Consider the following 20238-nt stretch of genomic DNA (forward strand, 5'->3'; position numbering starts at 1 on the left):
ACAAGTGGACCTTTACTTCAACATGCACAATGTCTTTCTAATACTTTCCTCAGTATGTATACAACGACATAGCAAGAAATAATTAAATTGTTCGTAACTTTGCTAAATAGTACAAAGAATGCAACTGTTTTATTTGAATGAGACTGATTGATGGACAATACTACTCCCGCAAAGGCTTGTTAAATTCCCAAGGTGTCTGTCGTACTGATTTCCATGGATCGCATATCCCACTTTTAAAATCACAGCAATCATTAACAGAATGCCAGGATTGTCTCTCCATCTACTAGCAAGCTTTCCTGCACAATATAGGAATTCCAACAGATATGGAATATGATGGATGCAGTACTTGGCGGCATACCAATCCTTTGCTTTATCCCGTTTACTCATTTACTTCTTTATTCGAGATGGAGTGTGTAAGTTGAGAAACTTATCTCCTGTTATCTTTGTTTTTGAATGTAATCCTGAAAAAACTGATACAGATTACAGTATGTAAAGTGCACTGAGACATGACCCCACCAACATTGTGTAATTAGATCAGATACCCACTGCCCTTGATGTGATTAATTCCTCCATCAGCACGTTCTTCTTAATTACGTCTGTCTGCGTTTGCATCTCACTGATACCAAAGTTCATCGTAATTCTTTTTGTAACTGTTTAATTTCAAAGGGGTCCTGAAAAACAAGGGCTCACACTTTTTAAAAAAAAACATGCGTTGTGGGGTTTATTATCAGACCCTAGATATTTACCCACTAAAGGCTGTTTTCTGAAGCTCACTGAAATATTCCATGCATTTTCGAAATCTGTAAATGACAAACGCACTATTTATGCTATAACTGTGAGCTCTTGGACTGAAATAAAATAAATTTACTGCGAGACCCACCCAATAATGCACCGTTCTGCGATCATTCCCCCGATATCTGAAAATTACCCTAGGGCAAGAATTCAGAGATGACTTTTGGGGTTGGGTTTACCTTGCTGAATAACCTCACTGAAAGTAGCTTCAGAAGCCCGGCATATAGACTTAGTTGTGGCCCAACTTTACTCCCAAAAAATGGCAGAGCCTTATTCTGGATACAGTTTCCTTTAAACGTGTTACGGGGTAGAAATGAGAGTCAATGAAAGGTTAAACATCCCTGGTCCGAGCTCATCCGATGGCTCAGTGTAATTATGAAGCACAAAGACTTGGAAGGTCCCAGCTTCAAATCTTGCCACTGATACAGAAAAATGTAGGTGATTGCCTGACTGCCGCACTTGAACACAAAGTTCAGGCCGACACCTATAATGCAGTACAGAAGAAGTGCCACATTATCTTCTTCAGGGAAAAAGTTAAAATGAAATCTTGACTGCCTGCTTCTGTGATTTAGCCGAATGTTAAAGATCTCAAAGCACTTTGCAAAGAATAGGAAATTCACCCGGTATCTTGGCCAAATTGTTTCTCAATCATTACCATCAGAAATAGATTACCTGATCATTCACCTCAGTGCTCATTATGGGACACTGGAATGACCAACTGGCAGTTCTGTTCACACAGCGATCGCACTTCAAAGTAATTTATTCTGAATGAAGCACTTTGGGACATCGCTCTAAGACACATCATAGAATGCTATATAATGCCAGTCCTTTATTTCTTTCTGTGATCTCAACCAGGATAGTACAATTCACTTCAGATACCTTCTGTTAAGGAGGAAAAAAGATATGAATTCCTTGTCAGGCTCACTATCTAATAGTTGCTGCTGCTGAAGGCAGCTGAGTATTGAGAAGCTTGAACTCAGTTGTGATGCCTCAAAAGTGGAATAACCCATTCTCTGGATTCACACATTAACAAAGACAACTTGGGCAAGGTAGTGAAGGGATACATATTCCTTTGGAGACATATCTCTGCATGATTCATCATCCTGTGGAGAGGAATAATATTGGGCTAGTGACAAGATACATCCCATGATTTTAGTATCACTTGTTCTTTATTCCCCTATCTGGATTCTGGATAGTGTTGAAGGAAATGATGTTCAAATTCACACATTCTCAGTATTGCACGGACATGGGTAGGGATGGTTTCAATTGGTAATGGATCCCAGTTCTCCAAAGACTCAAATTTAAAATTCTCATCATCAGGTTTAAATCTCTCTCAGCCTCACCCATGTCTTTCTCTGTAACCTTTTCCAGAACAACATCCCCAAATACTCAGCATTCCTCTGACTACAGTCTCTTGAGCATTCTCGCCATAGGCAGTTATGCCTTCAGCTATAAAGGCCTCACATTCTGGAATTCCCATCCTAAACTCCTCCACCTTTTCACTTCCCTCTCGTTCTTTAAGCAGCTCCATAAAACCGGCATGTACACGACGGGCTGAATGGCCTCCTTCTGTGCTGTAATTTTTCTATGGTTCTATGGTTCTTTGACTCAGTGTCCATTTTTTTTTCCTTATGCATCTGTGAAGCACCTTGGGCGTTTTTTCTACACTAAAGGTACTTTATAACTGCAAGGTATTATTGTAATATCCAAACTTTCCAGCCATGGCCTAAATGGTAGCTCCAGAATTTGTACAATTCATTTAAACTGAAGAATTGCTCTATTTGCTCCCAAGCATCACTGGTCCTCCAACATCTGCAGATACTTAAAAATTAGCTGTAACCTCACAATCTAATTTTCTTTATTGCTTAAAATGTATAATCAATATTCCCTCATTAATTAAGGATTTTGATTACACAACGCTAAATGGGTAATGAAGTATTACTGGATGATTATAGAGCTGGTTCTGTGATAGGTGCAACGGGAGGTATTAGCAGAAACCCAAGCCACAGAATTTTTAAAAGCTGCATTTAACGTTGAATGAAATAGTACACTTACACTGTCAGGGTAGAGGACAGGCAGAGGCAATAACAGAAGAGGGATCAAGATGACCAGCAACAGCTTCCGGGCTCTCCAGATGTTCCTTAACATCCCCATAATGTTTAAACTGCAAGCCTTTTAGTATTACTGAATGATGGGCTTTCTCATTGGAGACAAAGATTGGTAGTGGGTGTTGAAACCTGGGCTCTGAGAGAGATGGGAACCTCCTGGAAGTTGGCAGTGCCTGCTCTGGAGTTGAGAAACTCTTCGGAAAACACCTGTCCCGTTCCTGATAGGCGGGTTTTCCCCCCCTATTTGCTTCAAGACTTTTTAAAGCAGTAATTCCGCTCAAACTTTCCGCGGATCCCTAGTGTCTCTAGTGTTTAGTGGCGAATGCACTTTAAGAAGTGTTGCTCAGTCCAAAGTCAGTGTGCAATGCGCTGATTTCCTCCGTGCAGTTTCAGAGTGTCAGTTTCAGCCTCGGTGCCGGTGCAGGCGCTGCGGTCCTTTTCCTTCCCTGGGACCTCTTTCCTTCAGTTCCACTTGGGCACTACCGGTGGTTTTCCTGGGTTGAGTTGAGATGTGCTAGGGGGGTAACTCTGCCTGTCCTTTACCCTGTCCCTGTGCCTCTCTCGACTCCTCAAACTTCTCCCCAGAACTTTTTAGGTTTTTTATCAAAGAAAAGTTAATTTCAGCCTTGACAGGATCTGCCCACATGCGGGGAATCCCCGCCAATCAGTGCATGACAAACACTTCTTCCTGCCAATCTGATTGTCGCGCTTGATTGCAGCGAGCCGCCCATTGAAAAGTAGGCGTGTGTGATATTGACAAGCGCCTGCTGCAATCCATAGCGATTTGCACCCAAAGACACAGGGCCGGTCTCTAACCCTTGGGTCTATCCTAACCTTAAGCACAGTGAGGAGCTCAGCGTCGCTTCTTCTCATGTATCTGCTTTCGAGATCCCTGGTAAATTTAAATAGATATCGTTAAACCAAAGGAGCGCGAACTTTAATTGGTGGTGAAACTTATCTGAAAATCTTATTAACTGGGTGGTCTAGTCCAAAACCAGACAGGTGGTAACCCTGCAAATATCAATCCCATCAGCAGGTAAAATCACAGAAATCGCAAGCCTCCGAATTCTGACAGTAGAATGACCAAGGAAACTGGTTACCGGCTTTCACATATTACAGACAAAATTATGGACTGACGCCGAAACACTGATAAAAGATGCTGGACGTTCAAGTAATTTAAACAAAATGGGATTTATTTATTCCCCGTAAACCAGTGGCCCTGCTTATGTTCATCTTACCAGGTCAACTATTCACCATAACTCAAGTGTAAACCTCATCGTCTCTCTATTTGATAATCTGTCAACTTTCACCCAGCGTCAGCCTCTTACATGAAAAGTGGATTAAAAGTAACGGGCTAAAAAATTGTTAAGGCCAGTTTCTGGACACAGGTTTTGTGACTCGTGATCTGATGCACCCATTGCCATTCAGGTAGCCAGCACGGAATTTTGGTGCTGTCTCCTCGTGTAAATGTTTGGAGCGTAGGTCCGAGCAAAAAACGATGATGCAGATATTAGAGTAAAAGAGGAGTGTGAAATATTAGATACGATTAGCATAACGCGAGAGGAAGTACTAGAGGGTCTGACATCCTTGAAAGTGGATAAATCACCAGGGCTGGATGGATTGCATCCCAGGCTGTTAAAAGAAGCCAGGGAGGAAATAGTAGATCCGCTGAGGATCACCTTCAAATCCTCACTGGATAGGGGTGAGGTGCCAGAGGATTGGAGGTCTGCTAACGTTGCACCATTGTTTAAAAAGGGTGAGAGGGATAGGCCAAATAATTATAGGCCGGTCAGTCTGACCTCGGTGGTGGATAAATTATTCGAATCATTTCTGAGGGACTGGATAAGCTGCCACTTAGAAAGGCACGGACTGCTCAGGGATAGTCATCATTGATTTGTTAAGGGAAGGTCATGTCTTACTAATTTAATTGAATTCTTTGAGGGAATAACAAGGAGGATTGATGAGGGTAGTGCAGTGGATGTGGTCTACATGGATTTTAGTAAGGCATTTGACAAGGTCCCACATGGCAGAATGGTCAGTAAAATGAAAGTCCATGGGATACAGGGGAGTGTGGCAGGTTGGATCCAAAATTGGCTCAGTGACAGGAAGCAATGGGTAGTAGTTGACAGATGTTTTTGTGAATGGAAAGCTGTTTCCAGTGGCACTCCACAGGGCTCAGTGTTGGGTCCCTTGCTGTTTGTGGTATATATTAATGATTTGGACTTAAATATGGGAGGCAAGATTGGGAAATTTGCTGATGACACAAAAATTGGCCATGTAGTTAATAGTGAAGAGGATGGATGTAGACTCCAGAATGACATCAATGGTTTAGTTGAGTGGGCGGAAATGTGGCAAATGGAATTCAATCCGGACAAGTGTGAGGTAATGCACTTGGGAGGGCAAATAAAGTGAGGGAATACACAATAAATGGGAGGATATTGGGAGGGGTAGAAGACGTGAGAGACCTTGGAGTGCATGTCCACAGGTCCCTAAAGGTGGCAGGACAGGTAGATAAAGTGGTGAAGAAGGCATATGGAATGCTTTCCTTTATTGGCTGAGGTATAGAATATAAAAGCAGGGATGTAATGCTGGAACTGTATAAAATGCTAGTTCGGCCACAGTTGGAGTACTGCGTACAGTCCTGGTCGCCACGTAACAGGAAGACATATTTTCTCTGGAGAGAGTGCAGAGGAGATTTACAAGAATGTTGCCAGGGCTTGAAAGTTGCAGCTATGAGGAAAGACTGGATAGGCTAGGGTTATTTTCCTTAGAACAGAGGAGGCTGAGTGGTGACTTGATTGAGGTGTACAAGATTATGAGGGGCCTAGTTAGAGTAGACAGGAAGGACCTGTTTCACCTAGCAGAGAGGTCAATTACCAGGGGGCACAAATTTAAGGTGATTGGTAGAAAGATTAGAGGGGACATGAAGAAAAACGTTTTCACGCAGAGGGTGGTGGTTTTCTGGAATTCACTGCCAGGAACGGTGGTGGATGCAAAAACCCTCAATTCTTTTATAATGTACCTGGACCTGCACCTGAAGTGCTGTAACCTGCAAGGCTATGGACCAGGTGCTGGAAGGTGGAATTAGATTGGGCAGCTAGTTTTTCAGCCGGCACGGACACAACAGGCTGAATGGCCTCCTTCTGTGCTGTAATTTTTCTATGGTTCTATGCCTGGGCTGCTGACTGCCTGTATGATCAACAGAGGACCGAGCAGCATGTAATGAGTCCACATGGTGCAGCCAGCCTGCTCCTCTTTAAGGCAGTCTGCCCCTCTTAAAGGAGAGTTGCACTCAGAGAAAGGGAGCTGTTGCTGACTGCTTGTCCTGCCACTGGTTGCAAGTCGGAGCTGCACAAATGGAGCACCAGGGAAGAGAGAGGGCTCCTAGGTTCACAGATGCAGCTCTGGAGATCTTAGTGGTGGCATTTGACAGGAGGAAAGAGGCCGTGTTTCTGAGGGGGGAGCATGCAGAAGGCCCTCGGAAGGGAATGGAAGCAGATGTCCAAAGAGGGGCACAGTGGTGCAGTGGTTAGCACCGCAGCCTCACAGCTCCAGCGACCCGGGTTTGGTTCTGGGTACTGCCTGTGTGGAGTTTGCAAGTTCTCCCTGTGACCGCCTGGGTTTCCGTCGGGTGCTCCGGTTTCCTCCCACAGCCAAAGACTTGCAGGTTGATAGGTAAATTGGTATTGTAAATTGCCCCTAATGTAGGTAGGTGGTAGGAGAATGGTGGGGATGGGGTAGGGAATATAGGATGAATGTAGGATTAGTATAAATGGGTGGTTGTTGGTCGGCACAGACTTGGTGGGCCGAAGGGCCTGTTTCAGTGCTGTATCTCTCTATGACAACCACATTGCTGTGTGTCTGGAGTTACATGTAGGTCAATTCCTTGAGTCTGACCCTGGGAACCTGGCAGCAGTGCTGCAAGAAGTTCAGTGACCTCACATGTGTGGTCAAGGTTAGTGAATGCATCTTCAAAGGATTGCACCACCAACCTCTCATGCTGCTCAATGCACAACTCCCGCATCACCCACCCATCAGCAATTGCTTGCATTCCGGAATCAGGCCTAACATCTAGATACTGAACCTTACCCTCACACACATTCCAATGATGCCAGCCTCACAAGCAGCTCCTGCTGCTTCCACATACCTCCAGCTACTCAGCTGTGGCAGGCACATCAACCAAACACAATAGAATACAATCAATGACACTTTCCCTCTTCCTTGCAGGACAAGGTGGCCCAGAAGCACCAAAGCGGAGCAGAACCATGGGAGACAAAGATGCCTGCATTCCCGAGCCTGGGGCTGGCTGCAACAGAGTCTGTGGCAGCTGGTATCACCACGAACATAGAGCTACATCCCTGCCTTATGCACCTTCTCAACTCCCACCTTACCCTCAACCTGCTATCTGGCATGAAGTGCAAGCTGCTGATCGACCTTTTGCTTTCCAACCTCTCCCAACCTTCCCTCACCCCAGTAAAAGCAAAATACTGTGGATGCTGGAAATCTGAAATAAAAACAAGAAATGTTGGAAATACTCAGCAGGTCTGGCAGCATCTGTGGAGAGAGAAGCAGAGCTAACGTTTCAGGTCAGTGACCAGAACTCTTCAGAATTCGGAGTGGCCACTTAAGGGCCTTGATTGGCCTGGGGCGGGCGGGCCATTTTTCGCCGCTGCTGCCCTGCATAAAGTGGTGACGGAGGCGGAAGCGGTTCAGGAAGGTCCCCCGAGCCTCCCACTTCATTTTATGCTCCCATCCCCTGCCCTGCCACCTTCCCGCTCTTTGAGCAGGCATAAAATTCCAGCCCAAGATTCTGGATGCATTGGCAGGCCTTTCAGATAATGTCCCTGTCACTGACAAGGAGCATGGAGGAGCCCAGACCCACCTGGCAGAGGGCATGGCTTGAAGCTTGCCATCTCTGCAGCCTCTGAGCCATCTCCCTGTCACGTTGCAGATTCAGAGGCACTAAAACAGCAGCCCCCATACCTGTTGCAGCCTAATCCTCTGCCCTTACTGTATGGATGTAGCAACACACCCTGCCAAATCCAGGAACTCACCACAATGTCCACAAAAACACTCCAGAGTACTTCCGCAAACTTTGGAATTGCACAAGTCAGTCTAAATCACCTTACCTTAAGTTGGATGGCTGGCCCTTTAAATAACCCTAGTGGAGAATCCCTCTGACAGTTGAACATATGTTCTTTGGACTTGGGACATTTTATTACATTAAAGGCACTATATACATATAAATTGCTTTTGTTGTTGTTGTTGCTGAATGACAATGGAATGCATTGAATGGACCTGTGCAGTCCAAGTTTGGAATTTGTGTGTCAAATCAGTCAGAACGGCTGTTTGATATTATGATCTAATCAGTTGGGAAGCTTCTAACACACTCAAAGCAGGCCTGTGCAAGCACCTTTTACAGCACGGGGCACCTCGTGGGCCACACCAGATGCCACCAAAACTGTTGCTGTTCCCCACTTGAAGGGCCTCCAGCTTTCAGCAGCACTACAGAACCAAATTTCCCAGCTGACATGTTCTTGATATTTTAGTTCTTAATTCACAAGCTGATCTCCTCCATGGCAGGACAAATGCCATTAGTAGGCTACTCCCACCCTCATTTTCAGAATGATATGATACTCAAAGGTGACAGAGCACAACATGGGAATCTTGATAAAAACAGAAAATGCTGGAAATACTCAGTTTTCCAGTTTTGACAAAAGGTCATCAATCTGAAAGATTAACTCTGTTTCTCTCTCGACCTAACATGTTGAGTATTTCCAGCATTTTTCATTTCAGATTTCCCGCATCCAAGTATTTTGTTTTTGTATGGGAATCTTGATTCTGGGTGATGACTCACACCAACTTCTAACCATGAACCAAGTATTGAGTTGAAATAAAACATTATTATCGTGGTACCCTGCTTTCTAAGTGCACAGTTCTTTTACAGTTTGTTTCATTGCAGCTTGCTAGAATACGGTTTCAGTTCAGTCACCAAGGAAGATGGCTTACTCTGAGCTAAATCATCTAAGATTAATCCTGAAGCAGGAAAGGCAATTGCTGATAACAACATTCAAAAGCGAAAAGTGTAAATAGAGATGGAGGGGGTTATCAGACAAAAGAAGCAAATTTCATTAAGTCATGCATGAAAGGAGCCGTGACAAAATAAACAATGAAATGGAAGAAATATGAATTTAAAATTCAACTGCTAAACAAAATCACAGTAACATGGACACTTATGCACATAAAAATGTGATCCCTCACGTACTGGAAATCCACAAACTTGTTTGCAAGGACAAGGCTTGATAACCTCATCTGAAATAGCTCTGGGGAGAACCTCTGAAATTGAAAGGAGCTATTGCATATTAATGACTCTGATCAACATGAATACATAGAAACATAGAAATAGGAGCAGGAGTAGGCCATTCGGCCCTTCGAGCCTGCTCCGCCATTCGTTATGATCATGGCTGATCATCCAACTCAGTAACCTGTTCCCGCTTTCCCCCCATATCCTTTGATCACTTTAAACCCAAGAGCTATATCTAACTCCTTCTTGAAAACATGCAATGTTTTTGCCTCAACTGCTTTCTGTGTAGCGAATTCCACAGGTTCACCACTCTCTGGGTGAAGAACTTTCTCCTCATCTCAGTCCTGAAAGGTTTACCCCGTATCCTTAGACTATGACCCCTGGTTCTGGACTCCCCCACCATCAGGAACATCCTTCCTGCATCTACCCTGTCAAGTCCTGTTAGAATTTTATTGGTTTCTATGAGATCCCCCCTCACTCTTCTGAACTCCAGCGAATATAATCCTAACCGACTCAATCTTTCCTCATACATCAGTCCCGCCATCCCAGGAATCAGTCTGATAAACCTTCACTGTACTCCTTCTATAGCAAGAACATCCTTCCTCACATAAGGAGACCAAAACTGCACACAATATTCCAGGTGTGGCCTCACAAAGGCCTTGTATAATTGCAGCAAGACATTCCTGCTCCTGTACTCGAATCCTCTTGCTATGAAGGCCAACATACCATTTGCCTTTTTTACCACCTGTTGCACCTGCATGCTTACCTTCAGCAACTGGTGTATGAGAACACCCAGGTCTCATTGTATATTCCCCTCTCTCAGTTTATAGCCATTCAGATAATAATCTGCCTTCCTGTTTTTGCTACCAAAGTGGATAACCTCACATTTATCCACATTATACTGCATCTGCCATGCATTTGCCCACTCACTCAACTTGTCCAAATCCCCCTGAAGCCTCTCTGCATCCTCCTCACAGTTCACACTCCCACCCAGTTTTGTGTCATCTGAAAATTTGGAGATATTACATTTAGTTCCCTCATCTAAATCATTAATATATAGTGTGAATAGCTGGAGTCCTTGCACCGATCCCTGCGGTACCCCACTAGTCACTGCCTGCCATTCGGAAAAAGACCCATTTATCCCTATTCTTTGTTTCCTGTCTGCCAACTAATTTTCTATCCCTCGCAATACGCTACCCCCAATCCCATGCGCTTTAATTTTACACGTTAATCTCTTATGTGGGACTTTGTCGAAAGCCTTCTGAAAGTCCAAATAATAGATTAACAGAGAATGCTGGAGACAGTCTGACTCATAGCCAAACCAAGGTTAATAAGGGGTGAATCAGCAACATAATAACAGAATGATTCCTATTCAAACATCAAATGATAGCCATGGTCCATTGTATGGTCACAACAGAGGACAGGGCCATGCGTCTCCGAACAAAAGATAATGTGAGAGCTATTTACCTTAAGAGGTAGCTCGCTGAAGAGAGCAAGGGGGCGATCAAGCCAACATCACAGAAAACAGAGAAGAACCCTTCTGACCTCGATCAGCCACCACAGCAGAGACATCACAAAGTAGACTTTGAGGATAACCATCTGTGAATGTAACAAAGTACACGCCACCAGCTTTGGGCTGTATTACAATCACTAGAGCTCTACAATACCTCCACAAGTTCAAGACTCCGAATATTCAGGCCTGCAACTTTTTAAAGACAGACTTTTTCTTTCGAGAAGACTCAATAATCTTCTGTAAACCATGAACACTTACCTCATTTGCGACTTTACCTTTTACCCTTTTCTCTCTATCTATCTATTCTTGTGTATGTATGTGTGGGTTAATGTGTGTATGAATGCTGTTGCGATCATTTTGGGATTCGTTTAAAAATAAATAGTTTTTTTACCTATGGGAAAACCTGTCATTTGTCTGTTTATTTGACCCTAAAGACAGTCAGGGGTGAAAGCATAATTTTAACAAAACACAATTGTGGTCAGGTGGGAGGTGAACAGTGGGAACCATCCACACCCCTTACCACCTGTCCGTATCAGAATACATTGATCCACTTTAGGTACAAATGTTGCTGTCCCTTTTAAAAGAAGGTGTCAGCTTGATCTCAGTGGTAGCACACTCATACTTCATAGGTTCAAGCTCTTCTCCAGAAATTTGAGCATATAGTCTAGGCTGACTTTTCCATGTAATACTGGGGGAGCACCGCACTGTCAGAGGTTCCATCTATTAGCTGAAATATTAAACTAGCTTCTCACATGGGTATAAAAAATCCATGGTACTATTTAAAAGAAAAGCAGCAAGCTGCCCTGGCCAATATTTATCCCTCTACTAATACAACTCAAAATAAAAACAGATGATTTAATCATTTGTCTCATAGCTGCTTGTGGGACATTGCTGTGTACAAATTTACTGCCGTGTTTCGTGACATTATAATAGTGATTACACTTCAAATATTGCCTGTATATCACCATGAGACATTCTGACATATTGAAGGTTCTATATAATTGTAAGTTCTTTCTATATAGGCAAGTAAGCCAGAACAAAACTTCCCACATTGTGGAAGACTAGTATTTCACCAATACTTGCCCTTCCAAAAGGGTTTGTAGCTAAAACTACACCAACAAAGGTGTTTTTTTCAATTGTTCTAGAAATGTTTTGCAAAATTACATTGCTACATAAGCCAGCAGATGGGAGAAGGGAATATAATCACTGATTAACAGAATTTGCATAATCTAATGATCTCGGTACATCTTCCTTTTACTACCCGAGTGGATGGTATCCAATTCTTCGTGATCTTCAAGGGACAATATCTAATTTTTTGTGACCTATTAGGACAAAATTCAACTCCCATTACTCTACTGGAAAATGTCTATCCTCAGTGGTTGGATGGGAAATTATCCAACAATTTGTGGTTGAGCAGGAAAATGTCCAATACTTGCAGGCTTAAAAGTGGTATTCTATTATGGAGAAAGTCACTGGAGTTTTTAAAGGAGAGTTTCTAGTTCTTTTTCTGTTTCTTAATTGCCTAATAGGGGTGTGATGGAAGCTAAGCTATGTCCTGCTGTGAACTATGGAATTGTGATAGTATTTGGTTTTATTCCTTTATGACGAATTATTTATAGAATAATGTACTTGCTATTTTTGAACTCACTGGAGTTACATGGAAGCTGTTCTTTTTCTAGGCTACAAGATGAGACTGAAGCCTACAGATAAGCAGATGAGAGGGTTGTGTTTAGAAGAGGATGATCTGTAGCACGTAGCAATTCCTATGTCATGAACACAGTGCTCATTAATATAAAATGCAAATGTCTCCCAGTCTTGTGTGTTTGATTTGGAGTGACTGGCAATTACCAATTAAAGGATCTGTTGATGCAGAAATGCATTCTACAAGTTATTTTTATTTCCTCAGTGCATCTGTTCTGATCATATTTTTCTTGTCATTGTAGTAATATGAAACTCAATGCTGGCTGTGGAATCCTCCACTTAAGAAATATCAGACCATTCAGTGAAAAATGCAAAGAATTGGAATACTTTGCCATTTTGTCTTTTTACCTCATCATCGATGTGCTCCAGTTTCTGATTCTCATTTGGGCCTCTTCTCAATCTGCCCACGGAGTGCCCATAGAACTCATTTAAATGGCGTTGCTGCAACAAAATCCCATCAGTTCCATTCACAATGTATCGGAGTAACTTAGAGCAAGTTAAATGGGTCATACCTGTTTTCAGTAAAAGGTGAGATTGGCAGATATGCTGAACTTCTGGGTTGGAAGTTTTTGGAAACTTTGAAGGTGGGAAAGAACTTTTCTTTTAACTGTTGATCTGCACAGTGCTGGATGTACCACTAACTGTCTGAGGGATTGAAACCACTAAGATATTTTTGCACCCAACCAGTGAGGTTCTGGAGAATAGTTATAGGATTCCCAGTGGGTGTTCCTTTGGCATGATAAAGGAAGAGGAAGAGGAGGTGGAGGTGGAGATGGCAAGTGAGACAGACGATGAGGATTGTGCAAGCTTCAAGTTAATACCTCCCACCCATTGCCAAAGAACTTACAGATCACATAGATCATATGGAAGCATTAGTGAGGAGCTCCATATTGAACATGTTAAAGAATATGCTTCAAAAAGAGACAACAGTAGAGCTGTGCACCCAACGGTATTGGCCCTGGCAACTGCTTTTGGTTGTGAAAACAATAATTGCAGTCAATGTTTACATCATTGTGTCCTTTCAAGCAGCCGTGGGATCTTTATAATATTGCATATGGTGCCATCTGGGTATATATTGGGCAGATGACTGCAGAATTCATATAATTTGACATCACAGAAAGATAGCAGTATGAAAGACGCATACTTTAATGGCATTCTTGGCTTCTCCAAAATGCCAGTGCAATAGATATAGATAGTGTACAGCATTGTGAGCTACACCCTCAATATTCTAACAGTAGCAAAAGCTCTCGATTGTCTCTGAGAACATGCAAAGAATTCTCCATAGTAATACAAAACTTTCTGGAAGATTTTTTTGTTATTCATTCATGGGATGTGGGCATCGCTGGCCAGGCCAGCATTTATTGCCCATCCCTAATTGCCCTTGAGAAGGTGGTGGTGAGCTGCCTTCTTGAATTGCTGCAGTCCAGAGGAGATAGGTAGACCCACAGTGCTGTTAGGAAGGGAGTTCCAGGATTTTGACCCAGTGATATTGAAGGAACAGCGGTATAGTTCCAAGTCAGGATGGTGTGTGACTTGGAGGGGAACTTGCAGGAGGTGGTGTTCCCAGGCATTTGCTGCCTTTGTCCTTCTCGTTGGTAGAGCTCGCGGGTTTGGAAGGTACTGTCTAAGGAGCCTTGGTGCATTGCTGCAGTGCATCTTGTAGATAGTACACACTGCTGCCACTGCGCATCGATGGTGGAGGGAGTGAATGTTTGTGGATGGGGTGCCAATCAAGTGGGCTGCTTTGTCCTGGATAATGTCGAGCTTTTTGAATGTTGTTGAAGCTGCACCCATCCAGGCAAGTGGAGAGTATTCCATCACAGTCCTGACTTGTGCCTTGTAGATGATGGACAGGCTTTGGGGAGTCAGGAGGTGAGTTACTAACTGCAGGGTTCCTGGCCTCTGACCTGCTCTTGTAGCCATGGTTTTATATGGCTACTCCAGTTCAGTTTCTGGTCAATGGTAGCCCCTAGGATGTTGATAGTGGGGGATTCAGTGATGGTAATGCCATTGAATGTCAAGGGGAGATGATTTGATTCTCTCTTGTGTGGTGTGGAAGTTACTTGCCACTTATCAGCCCAAACCTGGATATTTTCCAGGTCTTGCTGCATATCCATACGGACTGCTTCAGTATCTGAGGAGTCACGAATGGTGCTGAACATTGTGAAATCATCAGTGAACATCCCCACTTCTGACCTTATGATTGAAGGAAGGTCATTGATGAAGCAGCTGAAGATGGTTGGGCCTAGGACATTACCCTGAGGAACTCCTGCAGTGATGTCCTGGAGCTGAGATGATTGACCTCCAACAACCACAACCATCTTCCTTTGCACTAATTATGATTCCAACCAGCGGAGAGTTTCTCCCCGATTCCCATTGATTTCAGTTTTGCTAGGGCTCCTTGATGCTATACTCAGTCAAATGCTGCCTTAATGTCAAGGGCAGTCACTCTCACCTCACCTCTTGAATTCAGCTCTTTTTTCCATGTTTGAACCAAGGCTGTAATGAGGTTAGGAGCTGAGTGGCCCTGGCGGAACCCAAACTGAGCGTCACAGAGCAGGTTATTGCTAAGCAAGTGTCGTTTGATGACACTGTTGATGACACCTTCCATCACTTCGCTGATGATTGAGAGTAGGCTGATGGGTGGTAATTGGCCGGGTTGGTCTTATCCTGCTTTTTGTGTACAGGACATACTTGGGCAATTTTCCCCATATCTGGGTAGATGCCAGTGTTGTAGCTGCACTGGAACAGTTTGGCTAGGGGTGCGGCAAATTCTGGAGCACAGGTCTTCAGTACTATTGCCAGAATATTGTCAGGGCCCATAGCCTTTGCAGTATCCAGTGCCTTCAGTCATTTCTTGATATCACGCGGAGTAAATTGAATTGACTGAAGTCTGGCATCTGTGACGCTGGGGGCTTCAGGAGGAGACCAAGATGGATCATCAACTCGGCACCTCTGGCTGAAGATTGTTGCAAATGTTTCTGCCTTATCTTTCGCACTGATGTGCTGGGCTCCCCCACCTTTGAGGATGGGGATATTTGTGGAGCCACCTCCTCCAGTTAGTTGCTCAATTGTCCACCACCATTCACGACTGGATGTGGCAGGACTGCAGAGCTTTGATCTGATCTGTTGGTTATGGGATTGCTTAACTCTGTCTATCGCATGCTGCTTACACAGTTTGGCATGCAGGTAGTCCTGTGTTGTAGCTTCACCAGGTTGACACCTCATTTTGAGGTATGCCTGGTGCTGCTCCTGGCATGCCCTCCTGCACTCTTCATTAAACCAGGGTTGGTCTCCTGGCTTAATGGTAATGGTGGAGTGGGGGATATGCCAGGCCATGAGGTTACAGATTGTGGTTGAATACGATTCTGTTGCTGCTGATGGCCCACAGCGCCTCATGGATATCCAGTTTTGCATTGCTAGATCTGTTCGAAATCTATCCCATTTAGCACGGTGGTATTGCCACACAACATGACAAAGGGTATCCTCAATGTGAAAGTGGGACTTCGTCTGCACAAGGACTGTGTGGTGGTCACGCCTACCAATATTGCCATGGACAGATGCATCTGCGGCAGGCAAATTGGTAAGGAGGTTGGTGAAGCCTCACAGCTCCAGTGAGCCTCACAGCTCCAGGTTCGCTTCTGGGTACTGCCTGTGCAGAGTTTGCAAGTTCTCCTTGAGATCGCATGGGTTTCCGCCGGGTGCTCCAGTTTCCTCCCACAGCCAAAGACTTGCAGGTTGATAGGTAAATTGGCCATTGTAAATTGCCCCTAATGTAGGTAGGTGGTAGGAGAATGGTGGGGATGTGGTAAGGAATATTGAATTAATGTAGGATTAGTATAAATGGGTGATTGTTGGTTGGCACAGACTCGATGGGCCGAAGGGCCTGTTTCAGTGCTGTATCTCTCTATGACTCTCTCTATGACTCTAAGTATGTTTTTCCCTCTTGTGGGTTCCCTCACCACCTGCCGCAGTCTAGCAGCTATGTCCTTTAGGATTTATTTGTCCTTTGGAATTCTGCCTTCACTGCTTTGATCAAGGCAACTAATTGTGTGAACAGGTGGCCTGTGGGTGATAAGACATACCCCTTATTGCCATGGATAATGACGCCTCTAAGAGTTACAAGAGCAATACGTTAGGAGCATGATGATGAGGCACATGTTTCATTCAGGATGGGGGCCATTGCATCTAAAAGGGACTCTTTCGCTGCCTTAATAGGTCAGGAGGCCTTCTTCATTACGCTGCAGATCACTTGCATAGTTATTGCTTTTTCTGTCTTGCTCAACTTTGCCGTTCACAAAAGGCCTCAATCTTGTCATTCCTGGGAATTACCTCCCTAGATGCCTCGGAAGCAGAACAACATGGAGGAGAGCATCAAATGGTCATCATTCCAAAGATTTCTCAGTGACTGCTGCAAGGGCTATTAGAACACAACTTATCAATTAAGTGTTCTCATCTGACATTTTTTGAGAGTGAGCCTAAACAGTGTGATATTTGCTTTTTCATCAACTCAAGGGATATTGGAGATATGTGACAGACCAGACCACCTGCTGTAGAACCCACTGAATTTTCATTCCAGTGAAATTACCTGGATAAAAATTGGGTGGTTCTATAAAGGGCAGAGGATCCATTCCTTCAGGTTACTGCTCAGGTGGCAAACTTGAAAATTTATCCCCATTGAACCTACTTGTTACAGTTTTGTGCTGTTTTTCAACATTTTCTCGTTCAATGTCCTAATGACATTTTACATAATTGGATTTTATCCTTTTCAGTCTGAAATCTGTGTCCTTTTGATTTCTGTCTCTGCGGAGCTCATGGACCCATCAATTAACAATTATGAAATTATGTAGGATTGCCACTACATTTTCAGTCTAAATGAAAATATTACAACAGCAATTTGACAAGCTAAAATAACTAATCAAATTTGTTTACAACATCAAATAGATTTATAGAATATAATAAATTAGTTTCAGAGATTGATTTACATTGATTAATTTCATGTGTTAGAATGGTCCTATTAGAATAAGAAAATTAATGTGGATATTTTCCCAACGGTTGACATATCTACAGCTGTTGCTCTAGGATTTTTGCAGATCTTTTGATGGATGTAGGATTCCATTACATTTTCAGTCTGACATCATGAATTTTCATAATACAGGTTTCATGTGCACTGTCGTAACAGAATGTTGTCTCAAATGATATCACTCAGTGATGCAGTTTAACATGAAATACGTAAGCCATATCCTTTGTCTGAAGAAGCTTCAAAATGCAGCAAAGGCTAAAAAATCTGCAGATAAGTATTGGTGTTATCTACTTCACCTCTTTGAAAAGTGATATTCCCAAGAAAAAATACAAGATAATAATATTATTACAACATTCATCCACAGACACTTCATACAATATATGTAAGCCAGTTTCAGCAAGCAATCACCACAAAACTACATTACAGTCTGACCATACAATTAGAAAATTATATATAAATCATTCCTGATTCTGAATTGAACCAATTTACAAGATCTATCCCATTAACACCTGAAAACACATTTATGTTGAGCATGTTAACCTAATTAAATTAGTTTTCTTAGAACATAGCCAACTAAAACCCTTTGAAACAGAACAAAACACACACCCGCCTTTTTATCTTTTGTTCAATAGCATACCTTTTTTTCATAACTAGTACAGATTTCAATATTTGTAGGAAGTCCTATCTCCCCAATGAGGATATCCTCCATCGGGATTTGTGGCAATACCACAGTGCTAAAAGTGATAGATTCAGAACAGATCTAGCAGCTCAAAACTGGACATCCATGAGGCACTGTGGACCATCAGCAGCATCAGAATTGTATTCAACCACAATCTGTAAGCTCGTGGCCTGGCAGAGACCCTCAATCTACCATTAACATTACACCCGGGGACTAACTCTGGTTCAATGAGAAGTGTAGGAGAGAATGCCAGGAGCTTACCTAAAATGAGGTGTCAACCTGGTGAAGCTACAACACAAGATTCATGCTAAACAGCAAAAGCAGCATGCTATAGAAAGGGCTAAGTGATCCTACAACCAAAAGATCAGATCAAATTTCTGCAGTTCTGCCACAGCCAATCATGCATGTAGGCAGTTAAACAGCTAACAGGAGGAGAAGGTTCCAAAAATATTCCCATCCTGAATAATAATGAGCCCAGCACGTCAGTGCAAAATTCAAGGCTGAAGCGTTTGCAACCATCTTCAGCCAGAAGCACTGAGTGGATGATTCATCTCAGCGTTTTCCTGAGATCCCCATCGTCAGAGATGCCAATTAGAAGGCAAGCAATTCGGAATGCAAATGATATGTTGGTCTTCATCGCAAGGGGATTTGAGAACAGGAGTAAAAATGTGTTGCTGCATCTGTATATATCCTTGGTGAGACCGTACCTGCATTACCATTGTTGAATTTCCCCATCATCAATGTCCTGGGGGTTACCATTGACCAGAAACTTAACTGGACAAGCCATGGCTACAAGAGCAGGTCAGAGGCTGGGTATCCTGCAGTGTGTAACTCACCTCCTGAATCCCCAATTCCATTTCTACCATCTACAAGGTACAAGTCAGGACTGTGATGGAATATTCACCAATTGCCTGGATGAGTGCAGTTCCGACAACAATCAAGAAGCTTGACATCAGCTTGGACAAGGCAGCTCGCTTGATTGGCACCCCATCCACCTCCTCAAATGTTCACTCCCTCCACCACTGGCATTCGTGGCTGCAGTGAGCACCATCTACAAAATACACTGCAGCAACTCGCCAAGCCTCCTTTGACAGCACACTCAAAACCCTCAACCTCTGCCACCTAGAAGGAAAAGGTCAGTAAGTGCATGGGGCCACCACCATTTGCAAGTTTCCCTCCAAGTCATGCACCATTCTCACTTGGAAATATATCATGGTCCTTTCATTGTCACTGGGCCAAATTCTGGAACTCCCTCCCTAACAGCACTGTGGGTGTACCTACACCACATGAACAGCAGCAGTTCAAGAAGGCAGCTTACCACCAGCTTCTCAAGGGTATTTAAGGATGGACAATAAATGCTGGCCTTCCCAGTGAAGCCGTCTTTCATGAACGAATAAAATAAAGATTAAAGCAACAAGGGACTGGAAATAAATGCAATTTAGCCAACAACACAAATGTCACCTACATCCTTAGGATAAATAAGGAAATTAATCTATTCAGTTCTAACAATAAAATCAGGAATTGTATTTAATTATAGGGAGATCTTTTTATGGGCTATGAAATTCAATCGTAAATCCATTCTTTTAATGATGGGTTTACAATTTTGTTACAATAAAGGGCATTGAGAAAATTTTCCACGGTCGTTACATAAATTTAATTCAGGGCATCAATGGGTACCATAGAACTCCTAGTGAAAATAAAGAACGTAAGAATTGGTTTTAAGTAAACAGAAATCTTAAATCTGATAGGATTAAATGAGAATTAAAATGCTATTATGTTGCCCTTCTCAATCTCTTATCAAAGTCACAAATAACATCCTACATGACTGCAACAAAGGTAAACTTTCGCTCTTCATCCTTCTTGGCCTGTCTGCAGTCTTTTGACACGGTTGACCACAACATCCTCCTCCAACGCCTTTCCACTGTTGTCCAGTTGGGTGGGACTGCTCTCACTTGGCTCCGTTCTTATCTATCTAATTGTAGTCAGAGAATCACTTGCAATGGCTTCTCTTCCTGCTCCTGCACTGTTACCTCTGGTGTCCCCCAAGGATCTATCCTTTGCCCCCTCCTATTTCTTATCTACATGCTGTCCCTCGACGACATGATCTGAAAGCACAGC

General features: G+C 43.2%; 1 protein-coding gene and 1 long non-coding RNA gene across 3 annotated transcripts in view; one reads left to right on the top strand and one right to left on the bottom strand.

Annotated features, from left to right (window-relative positions):
* LOC137379600 (solute carrier family 13 member 4-like) overlaps positions 1-3582 on the bottom strand; it is a 136673-nt gene extending 133091 nt beyond the window's left edge. For both annotated transcript variants that reach the window (XM_068050665.1, XM_068050664.1), the window contains exon 1: positions 2848-3582. In XM_068050665.1, the coding sequence (XP_067906766.1) occupies positions 2848-2946 (99 nt within the window). In that variant the 5' untranslated portion in view covers positions 2947-3582. The remainder of the gene's footprint in view (positions 1-2847) is intronic.
* On the top strand, positions 219-12541 carry LOC137379603 (uncharacterized). The gene is made up of 3 exons (XR_010976867.1): positions 219-413; positions 7128-7486; positions 12397-12541. It is a non-coding gene; the product is annotated as an uncharacterized lncRNA (long non-coding RNA).
* Positions 12542-20238: the final 7697 nt, after the last annotated feature.

The sequence above is a fragment of the Heterodontus francisci genome, chromosome 18 (assembly GCF_036365525.1).
Source record: "Heterodontus francisci isolate sHetFra1 chromosome 18, sHetFra1.hap1, whole genome shotgun sequence".
In the NCBI taxonomy this organism is placed as follows: Eukaryota; Metazoa; Chordata; class Chondrichthyes; order Heterodontiformes; family Heterodontidae; genus Heterodontus; species Heterodontus francisci.